The following is a 25,364-nucleotide window of genomic DNA, read 5'->3' on the forward strand; positions in this document are numbered from 1 at the left end:
ATTGAGCACCCAACTGCTTTGATTAATGGCTCTGAACATTTTGTCCCACAACAGAAACGGATGGATTTGGGGAGAAATCTCCGGGCGGCCGCCCAGTTTTCCTTTTGAAACCACCGAATGACCTTGCTCCAAGGGCACACTGAATCCTCCCCCCCCCAAACAGGGCGACCCGACAGCCCCTGCAGTCAAAGGGTCGAGAGCCAGAGGAGAAGGGACTACTACGGCTGGAGATATTTACCTCAGATGCAGTGAACGGGCCTACATGACGCGGGGGCAAGAGGAACGATTTCAGCTCCATCTTCGGCTCCTCCGGCAACGTCATTAATAAGGGATGGGGGAACGGCTCCTGGAAAGGAAGGGATCCGTTAGCACAAAAAGATACCGGAGGCTCTGTCAAAATAAGCCCAAAGAGATCATGAGTGCTTCTTGCCATTGTCTCCCAGGCTGCGAATAAAGCATCTCCGACCATCAATTGTTGGGGCAAAATGCAAACCATCGCTCTCTCTCTCTCTCTCCTTCAAGACAGGGTAAGAGTCACCTTAAAATGCTCGACCATTAGGAATACATGTCAGCACATTCCAACTGCAAGGAAATGTGCTTTGCATTTTTACACTTTTGACTTGTTTTGTTTTCTTTCTCTTTTCTTAAATCTACATGGAGGCATTCTCACATGTGGACACTTAACACTCGTCAAATGAGAGTCATCAGCAGCTTTCCATAGCAATTTATGTAACATCATACTTTTGTACAGTATTTTGTCAATAATGGAGACTTACAGCTGGTATTCAAAATATGTAATCCACGCCTGTCAAACGTAAAAGGAATCTTAATGGGGAGAAATCTTGGGACTTTTCACTGCTTTTCCCAACGTCCAATCGCCATTTAGGTGGCGTGTAGGTTTCAAAGTGTCGAGCAGTTTGTCGACTGTGCTCGCTCTCAAAATGGCTTCTCGCTGGGCGCGCCCGCACACACACAACAGACCGCAGCGCAGTCGTGCTTCAAACTGGGTGGGTGAGGAAGAGCCCTTCGAGGAGGAGGAGGAGGAGGAGGTGGGGGAGGGGAAATTCAAGACCTTTCCACACTCAAAACGGGGCGTTTTGGCGTTGGCGTTTCTTTCTTTCTTTCTTTCAACTCCCCCTTTCATTTAACAGGCGCGGACGTACACCGTCGAGGTGAATTTGGCCAAAAGAATCGACGAAAGATGGAAATAAAAGATGGCGACGGCGAGGTCTCTCCGACTCTCCCGAAGCGGAAGGCGCGGCGGTAATCCGAGAGCTGTGGCGGGGGTTGCCTTGGCAACGCCTGGCCATATTAGGTCATGGGAAGTCTGCAGCTGTTGTCTGCTTGACTGAGATGGAAATTGAAAATAACGTCGACGGATGCCATAAAAATCCCAGTTTAAAAAAAAAAACAAAAAAACAGAATACTTGTGCTCGTTTGACGCGTCTGGAGATCGGAGACGACACAAAGGTAGTCTATCGCGTTTGTGTGTCTTGACGAGCGCGTGTGAAGAGGGGCCTGCTTGTCCTGCTCGCCATGTTTATTTTGGGCATTCCGCCATTATGCAGGTCACGGGAACGTTCTTCCCCTCCCCCTCCATCGAGCCTGTCTCGCCATGGAACCCCACGCAGTCAAGAAGAAGCGTGTGGAGGCAGGTTGAACCTTTTCTTACACGAACGAGCTTCGTTTAGAGACGAGTGTGTCCATAGGCCTTGAAGAGAGAGAACAAACCTAATAATAAACGCTGGTTACATTAGTGCTGCGCCAGTCAACATTCTGGAATGTTCCACCGCGGACTGGGCTGCCGCCCTACCCCAGTCGCTCGACTTGGGCAGTTGGCTCCCTGCGTGGCCAACAAAGCCTGCGCTTTGTTCACCGCTTTGACGAAAAAGACCCGTGGATGTTATCTGTATGTCGACGGAACACTTGCTTTAGGTTACCGTGAAACTCCCCACTCCCTTTTCGGAGATGAGTAATTTTCCATAGAGCGCTCTTATTTGAATAATCAGGCTCACCAACTGGTTATGGCCTCTTCTCTCTTTTTTTTTTTTTTTTTAAAGCCTTTTGACAGTTTCTTACGTGTATCTGGCACCTTTTTCCTTGTACTTCTCTGAATAATTAATCAGGAACTCTCTTTTGAAGACTCAGATTGGTAATCCCCTTTTTCAGTAGTTCTAAAATAATTGCATGTACTATTTATTTGGTTTCACATTATGTCCTGTACGTATTTGAGTATTTTAAATAAACTAGCAGTGGGAACATTAGCTGTTCTTTTGGTTTCAATTTAACAAATCTGCTCCATGTTTGAAATGTATACTGACCAAAATGTATTTTCTAGGCTGTATTGTTTAATGTAATCATTGCAAACAGTTTAAACTGCAGTTCTTGAGAATGAATGCCAAGAACATGAGAATAACTCGTCAAAATAGACTCATCTGGTCTCTTCCCTTAAAGGCACAGCTTGACAAAATCCTTGCAGCACTTCTTCACATCTAAATCAAAAATCGAATCTTGAAGGGGCCACACCGGACCGTATTTCGTTAAACTTAATAGAATAATTGCATAGGTTCATTTTCAACGAAAACAAGATAAAGTACAAGACATTTAGTAAGAGTCGAGTTGGTGTTACTCGAACATGGATGACTAAGAATTTACAGACAAAAAAAAAAAAACCAGCAAGCATATTTTTGTTGAAATTGTGACAGTAATTTAAATGCCTTGGACATTTAAGACTTAATATTTAAAAACTATGCGACTAGGAACGTATCAATAAATTCACAATGTCTCGAGGCAGACAGCTCAATGTTGGTTTTGCTTTCTTATCGGTCAAAAGGAGATAACAGTAAAAAGTATCCATGTTTATCTTCAACTTCTCATGCCATCTCTCTCCTGCCAGAGGTTTGCCACACACTACTGACAATTTCACATTATCTCACACTGCAAGTCAGTTTGCTGCTGTCAAAGTGTCAAATATCAAATCAAAAACTCATTATAAGACGTTGAAATTAACCATTTGTTTTTCATTCCACCGTTTTGGCATTATGAGCCCCAAATCTGCAATGATTAAACCAATAAACAAACAACTTGTTTATTATAGGATATAGACCAGGCGTTTACAAACATTTGTGTCATTTTTAAAAGTGGAACAGGTCATTTATGGATGAGGTGGGGGAGAAAAAAGTACAAATGTGCATGTAAAATTGTCAAATATAATAAAGCATTCATGCTCATTTTCAAAATTGTATTAAAACGTATACCTTGCCTTAATTTATAGAGCGCATTGGGAAGAAAAAAATCAACCACAATAACAAAGCGATGAACATACTAAATTGAAAACAAGATGCAAAAGGTAAAATAATAGAAAAATGAATAAAATGTACTTTAAACATGATAAAAAAAATGGACATTTATTTTTTAACCCTGAAGGGGAACCTAAATCAATTTCTTTGACCAATTGTGTAATACAAATATGTAATAGTTAACTTTTATGTAATTTACAATACATTTTCCACAAGAAAAATGCAAGCTAATATTTTTGGACCGGATGAAAGAACACAGTGGGCCGTAAGTGGCCCACCGGCCATAATCTGCCCACCTCTGCTACACACTATGAGGTGTGGAAATATATTTTCAGGCACTTCCTCAAATTTCTCCAAACAATAGACAATTTTTTAATTGCATAATGATTACATGTTTTGGAACTTTTATGTCTTCAAGAGTATTTTCAAATCGCACGTGAGGCCGGATGAAACGAGCTCAGGCTACAACTTTGCCACCACTGTAGAAAAACACACTTTATTTTTTTTTTTATTTTTTAAATCATTCAATGTTCATATAAAGAGCTGAAATGAAACCAAAATCTGACATGATCTTGTGTTCGTAGCAAACCTTTCCCAGCTTCGGGGCACTTCCACACTGCGTGTCAAAACACGCATCAAGCAGAGCGTTCGTTCCGCCATCTACAAGGCCGACAAACGGAGGCCGTGCTTGACGTTGCGTTCCCACCCATCGCAATAAAGGAAGTCGCCGCAGCGCGCGGGCCGGGCCGGGCCGGGCCGGGGCGGGGGGCCGTCGGTACAAATGTGAGGGGGGTCATCCGTAGTCGAGTTCACGGACGGGAAGGGGAAGTGCTAAGCGCACCCAAGTGCTCAAAGATGAGGCTGGGATGCAAATCAACGTTTCCTTTTGCCGTGCGCGAGCTTCACTGAAGGAGCAGCTCGCTGCCCGACTTTTGTTTGACGAGCAGGATGACGCAAAATAAAGATGCCGGCGGCGGGAACGGCAACGCTCCGGCGGACGTGCAGCTCAAGATCGTCGTCGTGGGGGACGGAGGCTGCGGGAAAACCTCTCTCCTCATGGTGTACGCCAAAGATTACTTCCCAGAGGTAAGAACCAAATTCTCAATTTGCTCAGGTACTGGCAGACGCGGAGGCGGCCGTGATCCTGATGCTAATCACGATCGGTCTCCTTTTTCGACAGAAATATGCCCCGACCGTGTTTGAAAAATTCACCACCTCTGTGGTCCTCAAAGGAAAAGAAGTCAAGCTCAACGTGTACGACACAGCAGGTGAGACCAAAAAAAAAGAAAGCTAGCTCGTGGTCAGTCCTTTGCATCTAGACAATATATGGTGGATTTTTAACGCTTTCCGGACATTTTTTGCTTTGTTAAAACATTCTTTTTTGGAACGCAGAGGTTCTTTTAAAAATTCACAGCCCACGAAGAATGAGTGAATGACTTTCAGCGTAGTTTGGAATAATCCCCTCATTCCTTACATTCTAATCACTACAAATGCGTTTTGATACTACTAGTCTTTATGTGTTGCTCCACCGTTTGTGGTCGCTATCCTTGACGTAAAGTCCTCCATGTTAACGTGGATATTTGAATTCAGCGACAGTATTCATGAGCCCATCTACGGCTTTTTTCGTTGTTTTTTTGGCAAAATAGAATTGTAAGTAAGTCCACGTGTGTTTCCCTGCATTTATTTGTTTGCTTATAACAGTGATAAATAATAGTATTTCCACTCGCCCATCTATGGCATTTCACATTACTTGTAAATGTTAGCATTCAGCAAGCAGACGTTCGTAAATACGATCAGTTCCATGAACTGTGATGCGATCACACCCACATTTGGGGAGGGTTTGTATGAGGCGGGGGGTCGATGACATTTGAAGAGAAGCGCTCGGCAATCTCGAACTCCACAGTTGAAAATTGCGTTCGGACATCGCGGTGATGTCAACGCGTCTCGTGGCGATTTGAGCTCGGTGGGCGGCTCAAAAGGGTTTGACCATTTTGTGACGGTCGCACCCTTGTTGTGATTAGCACAGAAATATAAAATGAGAAAAAATATCATTGCAGGTGTGATCCAATGAATGCCAATATTTGAAACAATTTATTACGGCAGTACAATTCAAAATCGTGTATTGCGTAGCGTTATTAAACCCAGAAAAATCCGGTTCAGAAGTCCGATTCCCGCCCTCTTTCTGATTTCAACGTCATTTTGTCTCTTACATAAAATACACGTATATTTCTTTTGTGTTTCCCTTAACTTTAAGGGATAACCATCAAGATTATGAAGCATAAAAATGTTGGCATGTTTCACTCTGTGCCCGTCTTGTGGCTTTTTGTAAGGTCACGTTCGCTGCGACTGACTGGCGACCAGTTCAGGGTGTCGTCCACCTTTTGCCCCAAGTTTGCTGGGATCGGCTCCAGCATTCCCGCCGCCCGAGCGGGGATGAGCAGTTTGGCGATAAATAAAAAGATGTCACGAGCCGCTTATCCTCACAAGGGCGGCCAGGCTCCTTCAAATGCTGCCTGTGAGGGCTGAAACTAACAATTATTTTGATAACCGCTTCATCTGTCCATTAATTGTTTTGGGATGATTTGGATTTTCAAAAATTCTTTTTTATTTGCATCATTTTGTCGAAAACATTATTTCAGATTGCACAAGCATAAATGAATTACGATTCAGTTATTGGTTTGGCATAAATGTTGATTGTTATTGTGGCGGAAAAATCATCGCTCCAGAAATGCAAGAATATTTTTACTCAAGAGATTTTGAAGTTAAACATGGTCTCGAATGAATCCATCAATTATCAAATTGGTGGATTTCATTTGATAATTGATTAGTTGTGGATTCATTTTTGCACCTGTTTTGACTCTTGAACAAAAAGGAACTTTTGATATGATTCCCCGCCAACTAGGAAGTCCACCTTTTCCCGTTTTGGAGTTTCTGCTGTATTATTCATCGTGACAGAAACGGAAACCAACCATTTGCGATCTTTCCGTCCGTCCACTTTCTACCGATTTATCTTGTCGTGAACTTTTTTTGGGGCGCGCGAACGGGAGCGACGAAGGTACCGTAAGACGATGTCCGCGCTATCTATCTGTTGTAAATTGTTGCGCAGAGCCTTACATCACTGGAACCAGGAAGCCCGAGGCAGGATGTGGTTTTGTCGCGCATCTCCGCCGCCTATCTGCGTTCGCAGCCTGTCGCGCCTTCCAGTCAGTCAGCTGTCGACATTTTTGGTTGCAGGCCAGGAGGACTACGACAGGTTGCGGCCGCTTTCGTACCAGGAGGCTCATCTGATTCTGCTCTGCTTTGATGTGACCAACCCCACCAGTTTTGACAATGTGACCATAAAGGTAAAAGATTGGAATGACGGCGCTCCGACTGAAAAAGTACGCGCGGGGTTGCGTTTACTCTGGAAACGGGAATTTCAGGTCTGGAGTGCCGCACATTCCTGTAGTTATCATTAACTCGCGGACGGTTACTTTCGGTGTGGACTTTGAGCTGAAAACCAGATTGGGAAACCATTTCTGCTTGTTGTGTGAAATATTAACCTCACTACGACTTTCATATCTGGGTCCGGAATTTATGTTGAGGTTTTCGAGTGAAAGGCCACATCGTCGTGGATTTCCTACTCACGTATTCGTCTTCCGTGATAGGAGCTGCCATACAGTCCATATTTTTTTTTTCGGGAGTGCAGTGAACGCAACTCAACTCAGTTCAGTTCACATTTCACGACGGGCAGGAGGGCTAAGTAGCGGTTAGTTGGTTGACCTTCCTTCATAAAAGAGGCCTCAAGCTGTTTATTGCCATCCCACTTGAAGTCAACTGTCAAACTAAACATCAAACAAAGGGAATTGGTTCAGTGTATATTCAAAGCAATCGCATACAGTAGCTTCGCTGGGGAGCCGGTTTGTGCACCTCATTTTTTTCCCCGTGGTTCAGCTCGGACCGACGTTATGGCAGTGAACTAAGAATGGGCCAGTACCGATAGGATACGGGGCCGATACCGATAGAATACGGGGCAATACAGGCTTTATTTCAAGGTATCGGGTACACATGAAGGCTGCCGATACCAGCCACTGACACTGACACTGAAGCCCAAAAAAAATTGACATCGACAAGTCCACTTCGCCAGGAGTCGGCGCTGCACTGCGGTTTGATACATTGGCAAGTAATCTTTCAGAAATAGAGAAAGGCCTTTGTTCACAGTTATCTTTCATTGTAAATATTATGAGTACTCAAGAGTGAATATTTGTACCGGTATCGCTCTGAAAAAGTGGTAACAAACATCCTAACTGTGAACCTGTATACACGTTTGTTTGCTTACGCGACAAATTGATGGCTAGTTAGTTTTGAAATGAGAAGCCAATTAAAAAAAAAAATCATGTATGTATGTATTATCATATTATATTATAGACTTTATGTCACAAAGTTGCCAAAATTGCTCATATGATATACTTGTCATATCTCAATAACGTCGACAGATGATTTGCCGGTGCAGGCCACGCAAAATGATGCGGTGGGCCGTATTTGGACCCCCGGCCCATTAGTTTGACACGTGAGTTTGCGTTTGGGTGTCTTTGGGCCCTCTGCTGGCCACCACGTAGCCCCGCCCCTTTTATGTTTTTGGAGGACAGTGACGCCTCGTGTGTCACTCTTGGACTACTGCAAAATTACAATTTTTCGTTTGTTTTTGTGACCTATAGTTTTCTTTTTGTCACGTACAGTACTGACAAATACCCACAGGCTAAAAAAAAAAAAAAATCATCTGCGCATCAATCGATGAACATTGACGCAGTCTCGGAGTTTTCCCATCTTTGATTGTTGTGCTGATAAACTTGCATGATCTCAAATAGAACAATTCGTAGTTTGCCTTTAAGCCCTACAATGCCTCCAGCCCACCTTCAGCATCGACTAGGAGGATCTTGACTGTTTCGGAGATGGATATGCACCAGGAAGGACAGAGTTAAGCGGTACTTCCACTGAGCTTATTAAAAAAAAAAAAAAAAAAAAAAAGACTGGATAGCGCATACATATCTGTGTCGATTGGTTGAAGCCAGTTGGCCGCCATCTTGGTACTCCCAAAACCTCTGGAGGACATTATTTACAGATTGGATTATGGCGGGGTTTTACCTCAAAGTTTGGCATGTAAAATGAAAACTGGTCGTGTGAGCTTGACATTTTTTCAGTTCTGGTAACTTGAAGGATTTTTAATTCGACTTGGTAAGCCAAAAAAAAAAAGGCGACGTGCAAAGGAAAGACAGAACACCGTGACTAGCAAGAAACCTTGCATATTAGCTAGGGCCCCATTTCCGTGACATGTTAACTTTTCCCAAAATACGCTGTGAAGCACTATCATCATAACATAGCAAAATTTCAAGTCAATCAGTTGGATATCTTTTGGGAAATACGGACTTGCAAAAGGGAAAATACATGCTCAACGCATTATTCTGTTGTTGTCCCTGCGACGTCCTATTTCCTCGCATTTGAAAATCAAATTCAATTTGCAGAGTTCTGTATCGTCAAATTCATAAAAAAATTTACAGAAAATATGTTTTCTTGTTTATCCACTGATGGAGTTTGGGAAACTATTTACATCACTTTTTTTGTGAAAAACTATCAGCCTATAAAGGTGAAGCAGAGCGTGAACAACAACCGTAAACAAAACTTTGTTCAAGTGAATTAAGCTTAAAAAAAAACCAAAAAACTTTCCAAACAAACTTTGACAGTGTCAAAGTAAATCTTTCTAACTTACCAGTTGAATGTTCTCTCAGAGCCACGAAACTGGTCGGCACGCTTGTTTTGGGAGGATCAAGATGGCGGATGGCGACTTCGGTTTTGGTGGCCAATGAGCCATCCACATCAGCGGGTACTTCGTTTGGGTTCCCATACAACCTGGTAGGCGGGTCCACAACTGAGGCGTTACTGCCCTCTAGAGGGATTCAGAGCACAAAATACATCAGTTGAGATTGTGCAGGTTCTCCTACTTTTGAGGAAAGCAACATTTGTAAATTCTTGACGCATCCTTATAATTGCCATGATTCCCCCCCCCCCCCCGATTGTTTTTTTTTTTTTTCACAAATAATTTGGGGGCTCAGTGAAGGGAAAAAAAACAAAAAAACAAAACACTGAATTGCAATTGCTGATGTGCAAATAGGGAGGGCTCCACTGTCATAACAAAAGTCCATTAGCATCATGCAAACATATGATACGAAACGCCATAGACAGGCTAACAGAAATCACCATCAATGTTATGTCAATTTGAGGCCTCCATTGCAGACGGAGCAACACATTTACACTTGCAATTTGGTGCCCAAATACATGTACAAAAAGTGCGTTTTAATAAGTTTTGTTGTGCGGAAGGAGTTGTGAGCAGGTCTCCGCCCCTCAATGTTTGGTATGTTTTTGTGACTTTTTCATCGTACCCAGTGGCACCCGGAGGTGAAGCACTTCTGTCCGGACGTGCCGGTCATCCTGATTGGCTGCAAGACGGACCTGAGGAAGGACAAAGAGTGCACCAGGAAGCTGAAGACTCTCAACCAGGCTCCCGTCACTTACACACAAGTGAGAGGGGGCGAGGGTGTGTTGACTTTTGCACGTCTGGACTCGATGGGTTGCTTCATTCTAAAATCCGGCACACTGAGTCTGTACGTCACCGATTGGCCTTGCGGGAGACTAACAACACATATCACAACATAATAATTACAACGGTAACAAAATCACATTTTGTATATCATCAACAGTCCTGCAACATTTGTTGCATTAATTTTGCCACAGGTTTCCCCTTATTTATTTATTTGCCGTTTTATAATGTATTTAGCTCATTCCATTATGGAAAATAGATTTAGGGTAAATAAAATGAACCAATTTGCCACATACAAATAACATTTCTCTATTGATTTATGAAATTATTGCCCAACTACGAGTAGTCATTCGAAATAACGTACAAAATGAGTGACATTATCAAAATGAACAATTCATTCATTTGATTGATTAATCCCATTAAGCAATTTTTTTTGTAAATGATGAAATATAAAATGGGTTTCACTATCAGCTATTTCCATTTGAGAAAATTTATTAATTTACATGTACTTTTTCATGTATCTAATAGTTTCATTGATTTCAGTGTAACCAGTCAAAAATGAGAAACAATGAGAAGCATTTCTGAATTATTTTTTTAAAATAAATTTTTCATGTTAATGTATTTAAAAAAAATGTAAAATACTATAGCTAAAATCTAAGTAAAACAAATTTTAGATACATTAAACAATGTAGGGATTTTTTTTTTTGTAATGAAACTATTTGCTAATTATAATTGAGTGATAATTGATTTAAAAACAAACAAAAAAAAAAGCGCCGCCACTAACTCCCGGCCCCGTTTGCTCGATGGCGCAGGGCGTGGCCGCCCAGCAGAGGACCAACGCCGAGCTCTACCTGGAATGTTCGGCCAAGTTCCAGGAGAACGTGGACGACGTCTTCAGCGAGGCGGCCAAGACGGCTTTGGCCTTCCGTCGCAAGCGAAAACATTACAAGAAGAAGCGACATTGCGCCATTGTGTGACGCCCGCCAGCGCTTCCGTTGAGTCAGATATGGCAAAAAACGGTTGCGATATCTGACTGACGTCGACACACGAACGAGAAACTTTTCAAGCCGCCAGTCCAAATGGGCTTTTTGTGACAACAAGAAGAACCAAAAGTAAACAAGTGGCCATTCAATTCCACTATCTGGAAAGCAACATCTTAGAAACAAAAACATTTTGGACTTTTTTTTTTTTTTAGCTAAACTCAGATATCCTGAATTTTATGGCGTCTTTATTTTTCTTTTTTTACATCAGGTTGAAAAAAAAAAAGTGTAAATTATATCCATTTTCTATTGTTTTTGTGTCTGTGTGTGTGTAAATGAACGTGGAGTCGGACCAATTATGTCCACACGGCCAGAAAGATTCAGAACCACACTGAGTTCAACTTTTGGACTGTGAATGACATTTTACAAAATAATAATAATTTAAAAAAAAAAAAGGCCACAGAGCCAAATCGGAAATTATGTAGGAGCTTAGTCAAAAGTTTTATATATATATATATATTTAACTTTTTTATGATATGGAATCTTTCTCACCATTCTGATAACTATGAAAATCAAAAATGAAAAAAGTACTGAGTAGGTTCTTTATGCCATTTTGAGCTGCTGTATACAAATAGCAATTGATTGAACTCAGCCTGGGTATCAATCATTTTACAGTCAACTAAAATACAGTTTCAGGTAAACTGATGAAGAATATTTCAAAGTCAAAATCAATCCATTGAACTTATGAAGTTTGCTACTTACCCGTTTACAAATTCGTAAGTCGGAAGGTCAACGTCGCAGGGTGGACCTGCAACAGCGCCCCCTAGTGTGACAAAACAACGCCAGCGCCGCTCACGGGGGCCCACATTCGAACGCAGAACCTCAAACTGAGAGCCTGATCTACTTCCACTGCTTCCTAACTTCTATCGTGTTTACATTTTTTAAATTATGTATACATAGTCTGTTTTTTTTTATCCCACAGTTATCAAGAAAAGTGAGGAAAATGAAGCCACGTTCGCGACATTCATCTCAATAAAAACACGTGGATCCTTGAACTGACTTTAATTGATAGAAATATTCAATTGCTATTAAGAAAACTGTTCCCATCCGTTCCTCGTTCTACGTGACAATGTTTACAGTACTGATGGAAGAAAAAAAACATGTACATTTATATTTGTGCAACATGACCTCATAACGCAGACATTCACGTGGTGAAAGAAACCTTGAAGAACTAAAACACATGAAAGTCGATTCATCTAACGTGCTAACAACGTAAAAGTTGCGAAGTTGACGTATGCGGCGCCGATTTCGAGTTGGACATTTCAGAACGTTTGGATCACAGTACAGTGAACGCACGCCAAAAGTTGACATTTGCCTATAAATGCTACCGGGTGGTCGCAAAGCACTACTTTGGAGTGAGCGGAGCTCCTCAACTCACTCCCGCACAGCGAGCCCTCGCTCGGTCCATTTTGGACTTCAGCCACTAGGGGGCGGCAGTACATTTCACAACATCCGCCCACCAATTTGTGGTGTCTTCTACTCGCATTTCCACTTTGATCTGTTCAGATAATTTGTCCAATTTTATTTATTCAAATTGTCGGTCAGACGAGACGCAGTGAGTGTCGAGAAGAAGCAGCAGACGAATTTAAGTTGAAAAACACAAGTGACGTGTGCGTGTAACTGACTTGAAGGAGAAGAAGTACTGGACGTCTAATAATTCTATGATATGTATGTACTAGACTGGAGCGGAAGGAGTTTTTTAAGATTAGGACGCCGGGCAAAGGCCATTCAAAGAACTTCCAAAGTGCCGTACATGAAAAGAAAATTCCCAAAAAAGAAAAGATTCATCAATGAAGGAAAAGCAGCTGGTTCAGTTCAATACGGCGGGGATGAAAAATTAATTTGGAGTCTTTGTTGGGAAGGCCGGAAGAGAAGAAGAGCATTTCGATTCCTTCCGAACGGAGAAAGTTGATCCGAGTTACCAAAAAAATGGTGACGGAACGGAAGAAACTCAAACGACAGCCCTGCCGTTCCTGAAAATAATAATCAGCAAATCGGTGAGTTTGTCACACCGTTTTCCCGAGGAAGAGATCTCGCCAAGTAGATGGAGACGTCCCGGCGGACGCTACCGCGAGGGGGCAGAACCACCGAGAGCGGACGAGAAAAACTTCAGGCGGTCCCGAGGAGAGAAAAGAAGAAAAAAAAAAAGTCCTTGCATAAGCTTCCATTAGCGCACGCAAAATTGTCAGTTGGGGGGGGGGGGGGGGGGGTTATGTACAGGATGGAGCAGCAAAGTGGACGTCGGTGACGGCCTGCGGCAGCGGCGCGGATTCGAACCCTCGCAGCGTCGGGAGCAGGCGTCAACACCTGAGAGAGAGAGAGTGAGTGAGGAAAAAAAAAATATTCCACGGACACCCGCGGGGGGGGGGGGGGGGGGGGGGTAGGGGGTCCAGAAATGTGTCCAAAAAAAAAAAAAAAAAAAAAACCCCCCAAAAAAATTGCAAGTGCGTCTCAGTGGCTTTTTTTCACAGTCTCCTGCTTGTTGTGGACCTTCTGGTGGACCACTTTTAACGTGGTCAGGAAGTTACCCAGGAACAGGACCAGGAACGTCAGGGCCAGCATAAAAACCTGAAAGACAAAACGCGACAAAATGTCGGGATCGGGCGCAGTCGCCGTCTCGGGACTCCAAATGGAAGGCGGCCATTGTGTCCCGTGGAAAGTTACCCCCCCCCCCCCAAAAAAAAAAATAATACATAAATAATCGGGACAGGAATTTCTGTCCGAAATTGAACAGGAAGTGCGCTAATCTGGTTTCAACCGGTCTTATTCTGAAGATTCATTTATGCCATTTTTTTTTTTGGGGGGGGGGGGGGGGGGGGGATGACTTTCCATTGACTGACAGAAAATTGTCAAGGAACAGAAGCGCCTGTCGGCCATTTTGTTCTGCAGCAGTGAAATTCCCGACACGGGAAAAACTCGCAAGGAAGCAGCGACAAGAAGTCGATCCTGACCTGCCACTCCTTGCAGTCGTCGCGTCGGGCCAAGCGGAACAGGCTCACCGAATTGTACAGCTGCCAAAACTGGGGGGGAAAAAAAAAAATAAAATAAAAAGGCGGCTGGCTCAAGGTCAAAATTGCAGGATTGTGGTTAGAAAAATTTCAATGAAACAAATAAAGAAAAGATAAAAAAAAAAAAAAAAACGTGTCAGCGACTCACGTGGCCAAAAAAGAGAAAAGGCAAAAGGAAGGTGAGGCCTCTCCACATCCACGACTGAAATCCCTCTACGGACACAAAACAATCTTGAGGGTCTTTTTGCAGTGGCTGCTATGATGTGCCCCCCCCCCGCCGCCATTTTGATGTACTCACCCACTGTGAGGTCCAGCTGATTCCTCTCCCCGAGTGCCCGCAGCCTGTACAAGCAGCCGCTTTGGTAGTAGTACTGGAGGAACTGCACGAAACCTGCAGGGTGGCAACCGTGCAGCGAGTCGCGGCGCCAAACCCAACCCGATGGAGTCTGACACCCCCCCGGCAACATCATGAACCCGACCGACCCCCTTGACGACAAAAAGGTCTTTGTGCCCCTGCCCTCTACTGCCCCCGGCACACCGGAAGGAGCGCCCCAATGTCCATCGAACTGGAGAAAACAAATATTGTGGTCCATTCATCTATCCATTTTCTCAGCTGCCTATCCTCACAAGGGAGTGCTGGAGCCTACCCCAGCTGTCAACGGGCAGGAGGCGTCCTACACCCTGAACCGGTCGCCGGGCACATGGAGACAAACAGTCGCACTTGCAATCACACCTCGCGGCAATTTCGAGTGTCCAATTAACGTTGCACCTTTTGGGGATGAGGGAGGAAACCGGAGAAAAGCCACACGGGCACGAGGAGAACATGCAAACTCGAACCCGGGTCCTCAGAACTGTGAGGCCAACGCTTTCCAGCCGAGGCACCGTGCTTGTAGTGATTTTTCAGACGCCGGAATGAATGTTTATTTATTTGAATGGGGAAGGAAAATATTAGCACGGTCACGGATTAAACTAAACTCATATCTCAAAACATATTTTGTATACTTTATTTTCCCCCCTATTGAAATGACTCCCAATTTCAGGAATTCCGTCCCCCCCCCCGCCCCCCCACAACTTATTTTGAAAAAAGAAAAATGGCACCGCACGGATTAAGAATTGCGGCCCGTACGTTGGGCCACTCGTAAATGAAGGCAGCACCAAACGGGCTTCACTGTTGTACACGACAGCAACAAAAAAGACGACAGCGTGCGCAATCCCATCATTTGGATTTGAATCATTGATGCATAAAAATTATTCTTAAAAAAAGAGTGACACTTACTCTGGTAGATGGAGAACGCCAAGAACTGACTTCGGAACCTCTGGTACGTGGGCCCCTCGGGCCTGTCGGAAAATATCAATTTTTTTTTTTAGTATGCTGGACTTCATCAGAATGACAGTCCAGGTCCTGAGTCGAGTCCAAAATAGCCCCGACGGGGCGAGCCGATCCGGTTCCGATCCGGTTCGGGTGAAGCCGAGCCGCTCCGAATGAGTTCGTCTTTCATCTTTCGGCATTTCGTGACTCTCATCGAACGCTCGGCTCCGATTGTGCGACATTGCAACGACGTTAAACGTGACCGGAGGTGTGCCAGATGGTGGCGCTAAATCTTTTTTTTTTTTTTAATCATTTTTAACAAATAATTCAGGCACAGTGAACAAAGAAGCAGTTCAGGAGTGATGAATACAAAAAAAAAAAAAAAAAAAAAAAAAAAGCGCATCTGCGTACCGGAAGGAGGATTTGTCAAAGGAAAGGCCAAAAAAAAAAAAAAAAAAAAAAAAAAAACCACTCATCTTTGAACGCGCATCAAGCAATTTAGCGGCAAAAAATGAATTGTGAAAAGTTTGGAGGTTTTTGGCCTTTTTTGGCAGACGAACTCACCAGGTGAGCATGACGCCCGACAGAAAAGTCGACACGTAATGGTGGGAAACCCACCAGCCTTTGATCCTGGAACACAAAAACAGAAAGTCGCACGCGGCAGGAAGTTCCGCGGCCGTGGCGCCGAACCGACCTGGAGCCGTTGCTCATCAGGATACTTTCCCTGATGGTCAACGTGCAGTAGTACCACACCAGCAAAAAGTTGAAGATTTCATCGGTGACGCTGGGGGGAAAAAAAAAAAATATTTGGATTCAATATGATGGAAAAGTACCGTTCATATTTGGATTTAACGGACTGAAAATTGTGTCCAGCTGCAGCCCAAAAACCCGCCTCAGTGTTTCTGTGTTTGGATGGACCTTTACAGAACCTCTAAGTTCCGCTCCAAAATACGTTCAGTATGTTCGAAGTACCGCAAAGATTGCTGACGTACTGCAACTCGCTGCGCTGTACTCACCCAGCACATTTCTAAAGGAAAGACCAAGTTTAATGCTGATGCTAGCGCCGCTGCGCTAACAGTTAAAAAAAAAAAAAACATACTGGTAAAAATCACAGAGACACGGCACTAACACGCTAGCGCAGCGCTAACAAGGCCGGAATGGTAAAAGTCACTTTCTCGGCACATACATTCCACCGATCTCGCTCCTATCTTTTCCGGTGGAGTGCCCCCTTGTGGCCATTACAAGAAAAAAAACACACACACACACACAAATTAGCCGCATCACCGCATAAACGGCAGGGTTGAAAGCATGTGAAAAAAGTGGCGGCCTACAGACCGGAAATTACGGTACTGTCAGCATCTGAATTTGGTGGTGTTGGTTGGGCCGTCGGCTCGGTTGCGACGCATCGGCTGTGCTCGGCGTCCAGAACGAGGCCCGCGTAACGCCCCCCCCACCCCAAAACCGCGTCGTCGTCGCCGGACATTTCCAGAACCGCTCGGTGTTTGTTTGCGCCGACCCACCGATAGTTGAGGACCAGCAGACACGAGATGGCCCCCAACATGAGGATGATGGTCATGTAAAGCTTGAACTTCTCGTACTCGTCCTTGTAGGCGAACCTACGGGGGCGGGGGTGCAGGGAAAAGACAAACGGGCGCTGACCACGAGGCGCTCGCCACGCCGACGCGGACGACGATGAGGTTCCTACTTTGCCTGGTTGCTGAGGAGCGTCACGTTCACGTTGCCCAGGACCAAGTTCAGGTACAATCTGACAGACGACAAAAAAAAAAAACATTGCGACTTACAATAGCACAAATAGTTGCGCAACACTTATTCAAACAAACGCTTGAGGCGTACTTTCTTTATCCTCTTCCACACGACTACGTACGTACACTTAGTAGTTGTGAAAGTCTTCTCCATTTGTGTCTGCCGGACTGCGTTATACCGCCCCCCGCTGGCCAATACGTGCACACCGCATGTTTTTATAAAATACAACAACTGAGTGCTATGTTTGCAGTAAAAAAAAATGACAAATTTCTGTTTTTTGGGGGGGTTGGGTTGGAATTTTTTTTTTCCTGGCATTTGCATTTGTCCTAACAGGGAAATGAAAACTATTTGGGATAAGAACGCTTTGAATTATGAAAGTAGTCGCAGAACAAATGAAACTAGTATCTCAAGGCGCCACCGGACCGTACGTGGACCTGGATTCTTTTTTTTTTTTAATGAGAGTTTACAAATTACGCGGGACCCTCGCTCACAAGTACGAACAGTAGCGCGTTGCCCGACGCTGTCACATCGCTAGGAAACGCGTACGTGGTCGAAGGTTCGAAAACGTCGGGCGGGCGCTGACCCGTTTTTCTTTGGCAAGTACGCTTCCATGTCGAAGAAGACGTTCTCCTTCTCTTTGATTTGACTTTGGATGTCCGCCACCACTTGCAAATGTTTTTCATCGCACTCTCGTGCGCACCTGGAACAAAACACGCACAAAATGGTCACAAGGGATTACGTTTGTTTTAATAATAATTGAGAAATGTCTTCTTTTTGGGTTGATTAATCAGATTGAATACCCCCCCCAAAAAAAAAATCGGATCGATTGTTGTCAATTAATCGATCGTCAAAAGCGGCGACGACGTCCGCGAACGGACGCCCGTCTGAAGTTTGAGCGGGCGTCCTCACTTGCTCAGGCCGCACGTCAGCTCTTTGAGGCGCTTCCTTTGCTTTCCGATGGCGCCGCTGCACGTCGCCTGAAGATTGGTCAGCTCGTCCAGTTTTTGCTTGTACACTTTGTGCGTTTCCTGCCGTTGTACACAAAGCGCAACAAGTGTCAGAAAGCACACGACTTCCGCCCGCGGCGGCGCTCCGAGCACATCCGCCCTGGACCGGTCGCCGTCCAATCGCAGGGAACGTGTCGACAAACAACCTCGCACACTTGTACTTCTTCTGAGGCTGCTTCAGGTTCAACTACTTGTCACCGACACATCATTCATACGCCTGCAAAGAATTTTGGATTACAATAAACCTTTTCCCCCCCCCCATATATTGATTCTAATTTAGTTGCTGATTTTTTTCCATCACAATTAGACAATCAGGAAAAAGTGTGATCAGTTTTCCAAATTAAAAGCAAACGTGTGCACGGTGACTCAGCTGGTAAAGCATTGGCCTCACAGTTCTGAGGTCCCGGGTTCGATCCCGGCCCCGCCTGTGTGGAATTTGCATGTTCTCCCCGTGCCTGCGTGGCTTTTCTCCGGGTGGGCACTCCGGTTTCCTCCCGCCTCCCAAAAACATGCAACATTAATTGGACCCTCTAAATTGCCCCTAGGTGTGATTTTGAGCGCGGTTGTTTGTCTCCATGTGCCCTGCGATTGGCTAGCGACCAGTTCAGGGTGTACCCCGCCCCACCTCCTGCCCGATGGCAGCTGGGATAGGCTCCGGCAATCCCCGCGAGGATAAGCGGCAAAGAAAATGGATGTACGGATGATTATAATTCAGTTACTGATTTGCTCCATAACAGTCAGAAATAAACTGGAAAAAAACGTGATCAGTTTTCCAAATTAAGAGCAGATGTTTGCAAATGTCCAATTTTAATCAAACACGGATGATTGGTCTCATTTCAGGGACGACGACAGAAATTTGACAATATTTACTGTTGACAAGATGAAATCAGAGGACGTTGGCAATTTTAAGTTAATCGTGCTCTCTCTATAATGAATCGGTTATCAAGATATTTTGATCTTCAATAAATCACCTTTTTGGAAGTTGGCAGGAACCGGAGGAAAACCCACGCGAGCACGAGGGCAACGTGCAAAGAACACGCGACAGATTCGAACCTCAACAACCTCTCCGCTGTGAGGCAGACGTGCTAACCACTACCGCACAGCGCCGGCTGAAGCCATTTAAGAAAGTTGACGTGCTTGCAACCTCCCCCAAAACCACTTTGAAGCAAGACGCGCGTGGAAATTATTCCTAAATGTTTGGAGAGGCCGACAGTTGACATTGTTTGCTTCTTGTTAGCATGCAAGGTGCCGCCAATTAGCAAGCTAACCTGCTAGCTAATGATGCGTTCACGGACGGTCGAACAATTCCCGCTCGGATAGGAAAAAGCGAAACGCTCGCAATGGTAATAATAAAAAAATAAACTTGAAACAATTCGCGTAGGGTTACCTTTAGAACGAACAATAAAAACCTAAAAAAAAAAAACCCACATGTTGTATCTTGTGGTTGGATTAGCGTGGGGCTGATTTAGCGGGGTATACACGACAGACCGCCGGTTCGGTTCGGTAGAGAAACATCCGGTCATGATTGAAACCAATTCCCCCCGTTCGAACTTGCTCAAAAGTTGCTTTCAACGGGAATGAATGGAGAGCACCGGCTCAGTCCGCAAGCAGCCCGAGCTGCGGTCCGGTCGGAGCTGTCAGTGTCATCCGGCGCACGTCGTCGCCACAAAAAAAAAAAACAAAAACATCAAATTCACTCAATGAAAAAAAAGTCACCTGCAATTGTTGATATTCCTCGTCAATTTCCTCCCACTCCGCTTGGAACTTGGCTATGGACATGTTGCCGGTGCGCAGGAAAGAGGATGAGGAGCAAAAAATTAAAAAAAAAAAAAAAATCAAATAAAAAAAAGAGAAAAGCTCCACATCGGATGTCCACTCAGACGCGCGCTCATTGGGCCGCACTGCGCATGCGCACACGCTCTTTCCACGAGGAACTCAAAACGTTGCGGAAAATAACATTTCAAAAACACAGAACTCGACTTTCATACATGTACATATATATATATATATTTGCATTTATATATATATTTTTTAAATAATAACACAACCCAACAGAGGCAGTTCACGCTATTCTGTTGCTAGGCTACGAGGCTACAATCTCCTCCCTGGTCTAAACAAGCTGGCAGAGATTTTGCACACGGACAAAAAAAAAAAAACAAAATCAACGTAATCAAGGTAAAAAAAAATTAGTTGTCTTCTTTAACTAGGAGGAAAACAATTGGGAAAGGGTTAGCGTGGTGGAATAGTGGTTCGACCGTCTGCCTCGCACTATTAAAGTTCAGAGTTGGAATTTGGAAGTTTTGATGTTGCGCTTGCCGAGCTTTTCTTCAAGCACCCCAAAAATAGGTTCTTTCATTTCTTTCATTCAAGACACAAATTGTCGTACTCTGCTTTTCTTGCCAAGAAATCAGCCAGGATAGTCTTCAGATCATCACCTTTGACCCTAATGAGGGGCGAAAAAAAAAAGGTTTTCTAAATGTTTGTCACGATTCTGTCGAACTTTATTCATTTTCTTGAGATATGGACGACCATAAAAAGGAATGCAGATCCACCCATCCATTTTCTTTGCCGCTTATCCTCACGAGGGTCGCGGGGAGTGCCGGAGCCTATCCCAGCTGTCAGCGGGCGGGAGGCCGGGTACGCCCTGAACTGGTCGCCAGCCAATCGCAGGGCACTTGGAGACTGACAACAGTCGCAGTCGCAATCACGCCTAGGGACAATTTAAGGAGGTTCCAATTCATGTTGTATGTTTTTGGAACGTGGGAGAAAAACAGAGTGCCTGGAGAAAAGCCACACAGGGACGGGAGAACATGCAAATTCCACACAGGCGGGGCCGGGATCGAACCCGGGACCTCGGAACTGCGAGGCCAACACTTCACAAGCTTATCCACTGTGCTGCATGGTCTCATTATTCTCAGCTAAATGATTTTATTTGTGTATCATTTTCTAGTTCTGTGCCATCATGCCGTTCCTTAAAGCGGCCCGAAGGAATCCGTCGCGTTCGGCCCTGTTGGACGACAAATCCAAGAAATGCGGAAGACGCGCGACCGTCTTCTCCGTCCACGGCGACCAATACGCGGGGGAGTGGCTCAACAACCAGAAACACGGTGGGCGTCACGCACGACTCCAAAAGTATACGACGGCCGCACGGATTGACGCTTTCTGATGAAATTCCAGGGTGGGGGGTCCAGGTCCGGAAGCAGTCCGGGACCATCTACAACGGCGAGTGGAAGATGGGGAAAAGGGACGGGTACGGCACCTGCAGCGTCCTTCTGGCCGACGCCAAGACGTACGCGAAGAAGTACTGCGGTGAATGGAAAAACGGGAAGAAGCACGTGAGGAAAACACAACTAGGGATTCAGCCCCCCCCCCCACGCAAACCAAAATGGCCGATTTCCTGTTCAATTTAATCAGGTCACGATGCACGTCCTTGAGAAGGCTCAACTGGAAATTTCTAACTTCCTGCTGACCTTTTTTTCCTCCTTAGGGTCACGGTACCTATTGGTACAACAGTTTTTCGGTGTACGAAGGCGAATGGCGCGAGGACCGGCGGAGCGGTTGGGGAAGAATGCGCTTCGACGGCGGCGACATCTACGAGGGAGAATGGATGAAGGATAAAGAGCACGGGCTGGGGACCCGTTGCTACGGTAACGCGTCTTCTGCCGTCACTGAAAAATGACAGTCGGACCCGTTAAGCAAAACACGCCCGGAAGCGGTACAGCAGAACCGAACCAAACGTCACGTCGGACCTCTCTGCCCCAAGCGAACGGGAACCGCTACGAAGGCTCCTGGAGGGACGGCGACAAGAGCGGGAAGGGAAAACTCTTCTACTGCCGCGGAGGGCGACTCTACGAGGGTCTGTGGGTCCGAGGGGAACCCAAATGCGGCACCCTGCAGGACTTTGAGGGAGACCACCCGGCAAAGTGTCCCGTTCCACAGGTACAACACAAACAAAAAAATGAAATTAAATAAAGGCACATGACAACTAAATATCCTCAAAATAAGTTGCAACATTAAATATGATCTAAATTTGATAGACACAACAAAGTATCTTTTGCATTTGTGATATGATGCATCTTATAAAATGATGAAAAACAGTTCTTCAAAAAAAGGGAATTCATCAAACTGTTAAAAGAGACTCTGACTTGAATTTCCTGTCAAACGAAGCAAAAAAAAAAGTCCACAGAATTTCATACGAACAATGCAAAACGCCATAGACGAGCTAACGGATAGCAACAGTCTGGAGGTGTTCAAAGACTTTAAGCAAAACATTTCAACATGTGCAGCTCGACAATTTAAAGACATTGACACTGTGAAAAATGATGTTCAGTTCTGAAAGTCTTCTTCGTTTGGGACTGTATAACTGCATCATACCGCCCCCTGCTGGCCAAGTTGCACTTACCACGAAGCGCTGCAGTAATTATGCATATATATTTTCCTTAGGTGAAACTCGCAAATATGGAGATGGTCCTACAAGAAGCCCGATTGGCCCACCTTCCTTCTTGACGGCTGAAGCAACTTTTACTTGGACTCCGGTCTAGAAAAAGCTCAGAAACCCCACAGGACTGGACTGGACTGGACCACAAGTGCTTTATTTTTCCTGGTGCTCAAAATCAGCATTTACAGTACATTGGTCACAACAGCAGTACACATAGTACACACCACTTTCTTTTCAGAGTGCAAATTAAATAATAACAATCCCACTGCATGCAGGGGTCCAGTGTACAAAGTGGGGCTCGGCCCCAAGTGGTTTAGGGAGGAGTTTTTGGGGCTGGGGGGGGCTCATCTACCCAAAAGAGATGTACAAATACAAATACGTCAAGTGAACGAGCAAAATCAGCAATTTGTGTTCTGAAAACGCGTCAACATGAATTCTTCAGTCTTGCAATACCGACGAGAAAGAAAATGGACGGTACCGTACAATTAAAAGACAAAAAAACGTCAGGAATGATTAGCGATAAACAGCAGGCAAGACAAGGATTCAAGTGACTATAAAATACATTTTTTTGAAAAACTCAAGACGGTCAACTAGAAAAATTGCAATAAAATGGGGGGGGATAAGTTGTTTGTTGGTGAGGAATGGGGTCGTCCAAATGGGGTGCACACGTACCGACAATCATAAATGTTGAAGCCGTTTAATATTTACGATTGTCAATCCTGATGTGCGTGGTCCATACCATGTCGTGGGGGAAGGGGGCAGATTTAGGAGGGGTGCATCCTGACAATCGGGACACCCCCCCCCCCCCCCCACGATCAACGTCAGGAAAGCCCCTCTGGAACGATTATCCTGCGGTGTTGGGCCAACGGCAAATACGAAACCGACCCACTACCGAAAAATCAGCATTTTGGATCGAAGTCCCGATTATCTGACCCCCCCCCCCCCCCCCCCCGGTGTGAGGTTTTGTCGACGGTTCGGACCCTAAGGGAAATGTGAACTCGGCGAATGCAAAACGGACTCTCCCCGGTTGTCCAGCTGGTTCTGCAGCCTGGTGAGGTTGGAGAGCTCCTCCAGCTCCTGGAACTGCCGGTCCGTCTTGTGGCCGACCAGCGAGCGGTAGAAGTGCACGGCGAACACGATGAACACCAGGCCGAACGGCACCACGATGGACGTGGAGGTGACGGCGGCGGCCACCCCCGCCGACAGCGTGCCGTTGCCGGCCTCGCCGGGCTTGATGGGCAAGAACTTGACCCAGCACAGCAGGACCACCTCGGCCAGGAAGAGCAGCGTCCCCAGGACGGTGGAGAAGCCCCAGGCCAGCTCGATGTGGCGGTGCATCCGCTCGTGGGGCGACTCGCCCACCGAGTTGATGTTGTGCACGTTGCTGACCGCCTCGATGTTGGGGAGGATGCACGTGCTGACCATCAGGGCGAAGAGGTGCACCGCCACCAGGACCGTGGTGCAGGCGCTGAAGGCGATCAGCAGGGCGGGGGGGTACGGGTAGCTGTTGTCCAGCTGCACCTCCACCATGGCCACCTGCACGAGCACACGTGAGCGGGAATAATTGGGAAAAAGAAGCACGTCTCAAAGTATTGAGGATTGGTGACTGTTTCAAATGCCCATTTCCTTTCCGCTTGCCCGTCTATGGCATTTCTCTTTGCTTTACACCTGTCAGGTTCAAGTGGGTGGGACGCGTAAAGAGCTTGAAGCGAGAACAAGTCGCCTCTTGTTTTTCCGAGCTCACTCGACCGAGGACCGCGACAAGAATTGTGTGACACGGAAGGCAATGCGAGACGTCACCATGGCGAATCCGGAGAGCAGAGCCGAGGTCCGGCTGGAGGCTTTCAGTTTCGCCCGACTCAGGTACAGCTTCCTCCAGGACAGAGCTTGCACGGAATGCTCGTCGAGGCTCATCTTGTCACTCGGCCGAACCGCAACCGACGATGAGCATGCTCGCAAGCAGCACGTCTCGAGTTCTTGGGACGGATACGAAGACGGGCTAACGGCGTTTTCCGGCAAATTGTCTCGTGCTGCTCCTGCAGCGAATTACCCACAAGTCTTTGCAAACGGATGAGAGCGACACTTGCCTTACAACGTTTTTTTTTTTTTTTTTTTTTTAAACAATAAATCATTTACATCGTGATAACATTTTTTGTTGTTGTTAGCGTTTCCGCACGCAGGGTGTGGATACTCAACCCGTGTCACTTGACTCCACTCATCCAATGGAGAGAGGGCACACTCCCAGTCAGCCAATGGAGAGCGCGCTTACACTATTGCGGAAGTTTCGCTTGCGCTACATTACAGACGTTAACTTGGTTTGAAATGTTATTCCAAGTAGGAACACCGTTATTTAAAAACACTCTCGGGAAAAAAAAAATGTTGAAGCCCCGACGAACAATGTTTTGTTGTGGGCGTTTTTACAACACAGAAACTTAACCGGTATCACATGACCCCAATTGACCAATGAAAGAGCTCGTTTGAATATTCCGAAAATGTCAGTATCGGGAGCAACATTTTTAATAAGATAGTGTACCGCCGGATAAAAGGAGTCGGAGGCGCAGTGTCGGACACAGGAACAGAACTCGCTTTCTTGTACGACATCAAAACACTACTCGCATGACGACGGGAACTGTTAACCTTTACTCCGGAAGCGCAACAACAAAAACAGTCCGTGCGGAACCCCGCACCCCAACTCGAGGTCCCGCGGGTGAATTATGTAAACACCACAATAGTTTCCATACGTCATAACTGCCATATATTCGGGAGAAATCCACTTAATCCGTGGGGTGGAGGACTTTGTTTTCGTTTTTTTTAAAACACCTTTTAAATGCTATGTCGTGTTCCTCCCAGCCAATCGAGTGAGTTGTACTCCCAAACAGCCACAAGAGAGCAGTGTTTAGCAGGGAAAAATTATCCGATTTACGT

At 45.5% G+C, this 25,364-nt stretch overlaps 4 protein-coding genes across 16 annotated transcripts; 2 read left to right on the forward strand and 2 right to left on the reverse strand.

Moving 5' to 3' along the window:
• Positions 1–387: 387 nt before the first annotated feature.
• On the forward strand, positions 388–12,516 carry rhof (ras homolog family member F). Of its 5 annotated transcripts, none has more exons than XM_061801739.1 (8): positions 388–527; positions 1,152–1,470; positions 1,569–1,651; positions 4,247–4,385; positions 4,480–4,567; positions 6,534–6,643; positions 9,720–9,870; positions 10,686–12,516. In XM_061801739.1, exons 2-8 carry the CDS (start codon positions 1,354–1,356, stop codon positions 10,904–10,906), a joined length of 909 nt encoding a protein of 302 aa, XP_061657723.1. In that variant the 5' UTR covers positions 388–527; positions 1,152–1,353; the 3' UTR covers positions 10,907–12,516. The 5 variants fall into 5 exon arrangements, with proteins under 5 accessions (XP_061657723.1, XP_061657726.1, XP_061657727.1 ...); XM_061801742.1 differs by having other exon boundaries at positions 9,720–9,854; XM_061801741.1 differs by lacking the exon at positions 388–527 and adding an exon at positions 930–1,007.
• On the reverse strand, positions 11,901–19,855 carry tmem120b (transmembrane protein 120B). 7 transcript variants are annotated; one of them, XM_061801734.1, is made up of 14 exons: positions 19,718–19,855; positions 17,904–18,022; positions 17,578–17,694; positions 16,936–16,995; positions 16,751–16,846; positions 15,925–16,014; positions 15,795–15,860; positions 15,198–15,259; positions 14,220–14,312; positions 14,070–14,152; positions 13,865–13,933; positions 13,442–13,481; positions 13,132–13,220; positions 11,901–13,020 (listed from the first exon to the last, which is right to left on the reverse strand). In XM_061801734.1, the coding sequence occupies exons 1-14, from the start codon at positions 19,778–19,780 to the stop codon at positions 12,979–12,981; spliced, it is 1,089 nt and encodes a 362-aa protein (XP_061657718.1). In that variant the 5' UTR covers positions 19,781–19,855; the 3' UTR covers positions 11,901–12,978. The 7 variants fall into 7 exon arrangements, with proteins under 7 accessions (XP_061657718.1, XP_061657717.1, XP_061657716.1 ...); XM_061801733.1 differs by lacking the exon at positions 13,442–13,481 and having other exon boundaries at positions 14,070–14,134; XM_061801732.1 differs by lacking the exon at positions 13,442–13,481.
• A 107-nt stretch (positions 19,856–19,962) lies between these two features.
• Positions 19,963–22,562, forward strand: morn3 (MORN repeat containing 3). 2 transcript variants are annotated; one of them, XM_061801745.1, is made up of 6 exons: positions 19,963–20,176; positions 20,952–21,108; positions 21,179–21,336; positions 21,489–21,648; positions 21,765–21,940; positions 22,445–22,562. In XM_061801745.1, exons 2-6 carry the CDS (start codon positions 20,964–20,966, stop codon positions 22,505–22,507), a joined length of 702 nt encoding a protein of 233 aa, XP_061657729.1. In that variant the 5' UTR covers positions 19,963–20,176; positions 20,952–20,963; the 3' UTR covers positions 22,508–22,562. The 2 variants fall into 2 exon arrangements, with proteins under 2 accessions (XP_061657729.1, XP_061657730.1); XM_061801746.1 differs by lacking the exon at positions 19,963–20,176 and adding an exon at positions 20,212–20,347.
• A 5-nt stretch (positions 22,563–22,567) lies between these two features.
• Positions 22,568–25,102, reverse strand: orai1b (ORAI calcium release-activated calcium modulator 1b). 2 transcript variants are annotated; one of them, XM_061801748.1, is made up of 2 exons: positions 24,973–25,102; positions 22,568–23,975 (listed from the first exon to the last, which is right to left on the reverse strand). In XM_061801748.1, the coding sequence occupies exon 2, from the start codon at positions 23,967–23,969 to the stop codon at positions 23,421–23,423; it is 549 nt and encodes a 182-aa protein (XP_061657732.1). In that variant the 5' UTR covers positions 23,970–23,975; positions 24,973–25,102; the 3' UTR covers positions 22,568–23,420. The 2 variants fall into 2 exon arrangements, with proteins under 2 accessions (XP_061657732.1, XP_061657731.1); XM_061801747.1 differs by lacking the exon at positions 24,973–25,102 and adding an exon at positions 24,240–24,938.
• Between the last annotated feature and the right edge of the window lie 262 nt (positions 25,103–25,364).

Source organism: Syngnathoides biaculeatus, chromosome 17 (assembly GCF_019802595.1).
Source record: "Syngnathoides biaculeatus isolate LvHL_M chromosome 17, ASM1980259v1, whole genome shotgun sequence".
Lineage (NCBI taxonomy): Eukaryota > Metazoa > Chordata > Actinopteri > Syngnathiformes > Syngnathidae > Syngnathoides > Syngnathoides biaculeatus.

Excerpts from the sequence above, each read along its gene's own strand:
- rhof (XM_061801739.1), top strand. The coding sequence starts at position 1,354 with ATGGAAATTGAAAATAACGTCGACGGATGCCATAAAAATCCCAGTTTA. Across the intron at positions 4,386-4,479 it reads CCAAAGATTACTTCCCAGAG|AAATATGCCCCGACCGTGTT; the intron begins GTAAGAACCAAA and ends CTTTTTCGACAG. Across the intron at positions 4,568-6,533 it reads CAACGTGTACGACACAGCAG|GCCAGGAGGACTACGACAGG; the intron begins GTGAGACCAAAA and ends TTTTGGTTGCAG.
- tmem120b (XM_061801732.1), bottom strand. The coding sequence starts at position 19,780 with ATGTCCATAGCCAAGTTCCAAGCGGAGTGGGAGGAAATTGACGAGGAA. Across the intron at positions 15,861-15,924 it reads CTGATGAGCAACGGCTCCAG|GATCAAAGGCTGGTGGGTTT; the intron begins GTCGGTTCGGCG and ends TTTGTGTTCCAG. Across the intron at positions 13,934-14,069 it reads CTTTTCTCTTTTTTGGCCAC|TTTTGGCAGCTGTACAATTC; the intron begins GTGAGTCGCTGA and ends TTTCCCCCCCAG.
- morn3 (XM_061801745.1), top strand. The coding sequence starts at position 20,964 with ATGCCGTTCCTTAAAGCGGCCCGAAGGAATCCGTCGCGTTCGGCCCTG. Across the intron at positions 21,649-21,764 it reads GCTGGGGACCCGTTGCTACG|CGAACGGGAACCGCTACGAA; the intron begins GTAACGCGTCTT and ends CTCTGCCCCAAG. Across the intron at positions 21,941-22,444 it reads CAAAGTGTCCCGTTCCACAG|GTGAAACTCGCAAATATGGA; the intron begins GTACAACACAAA and ends TATTTTCCTTAG.
- orai1b (XM_061801747.1), bottom strand. The coding sequence starts at position 24,353 with ATGAGCCTCGACGAGCATTCCGTGCAAGCTCTGTCCTGGAGGAAGCTG. Across the intron at positions 23,976-24,239 it reads TGCTCTCCGGATTCGCCATG|GTGGCCATGGTGGAGGTGCA; the intron begins GTGACGTCTCGC and ends GTGCTCGTGCAG.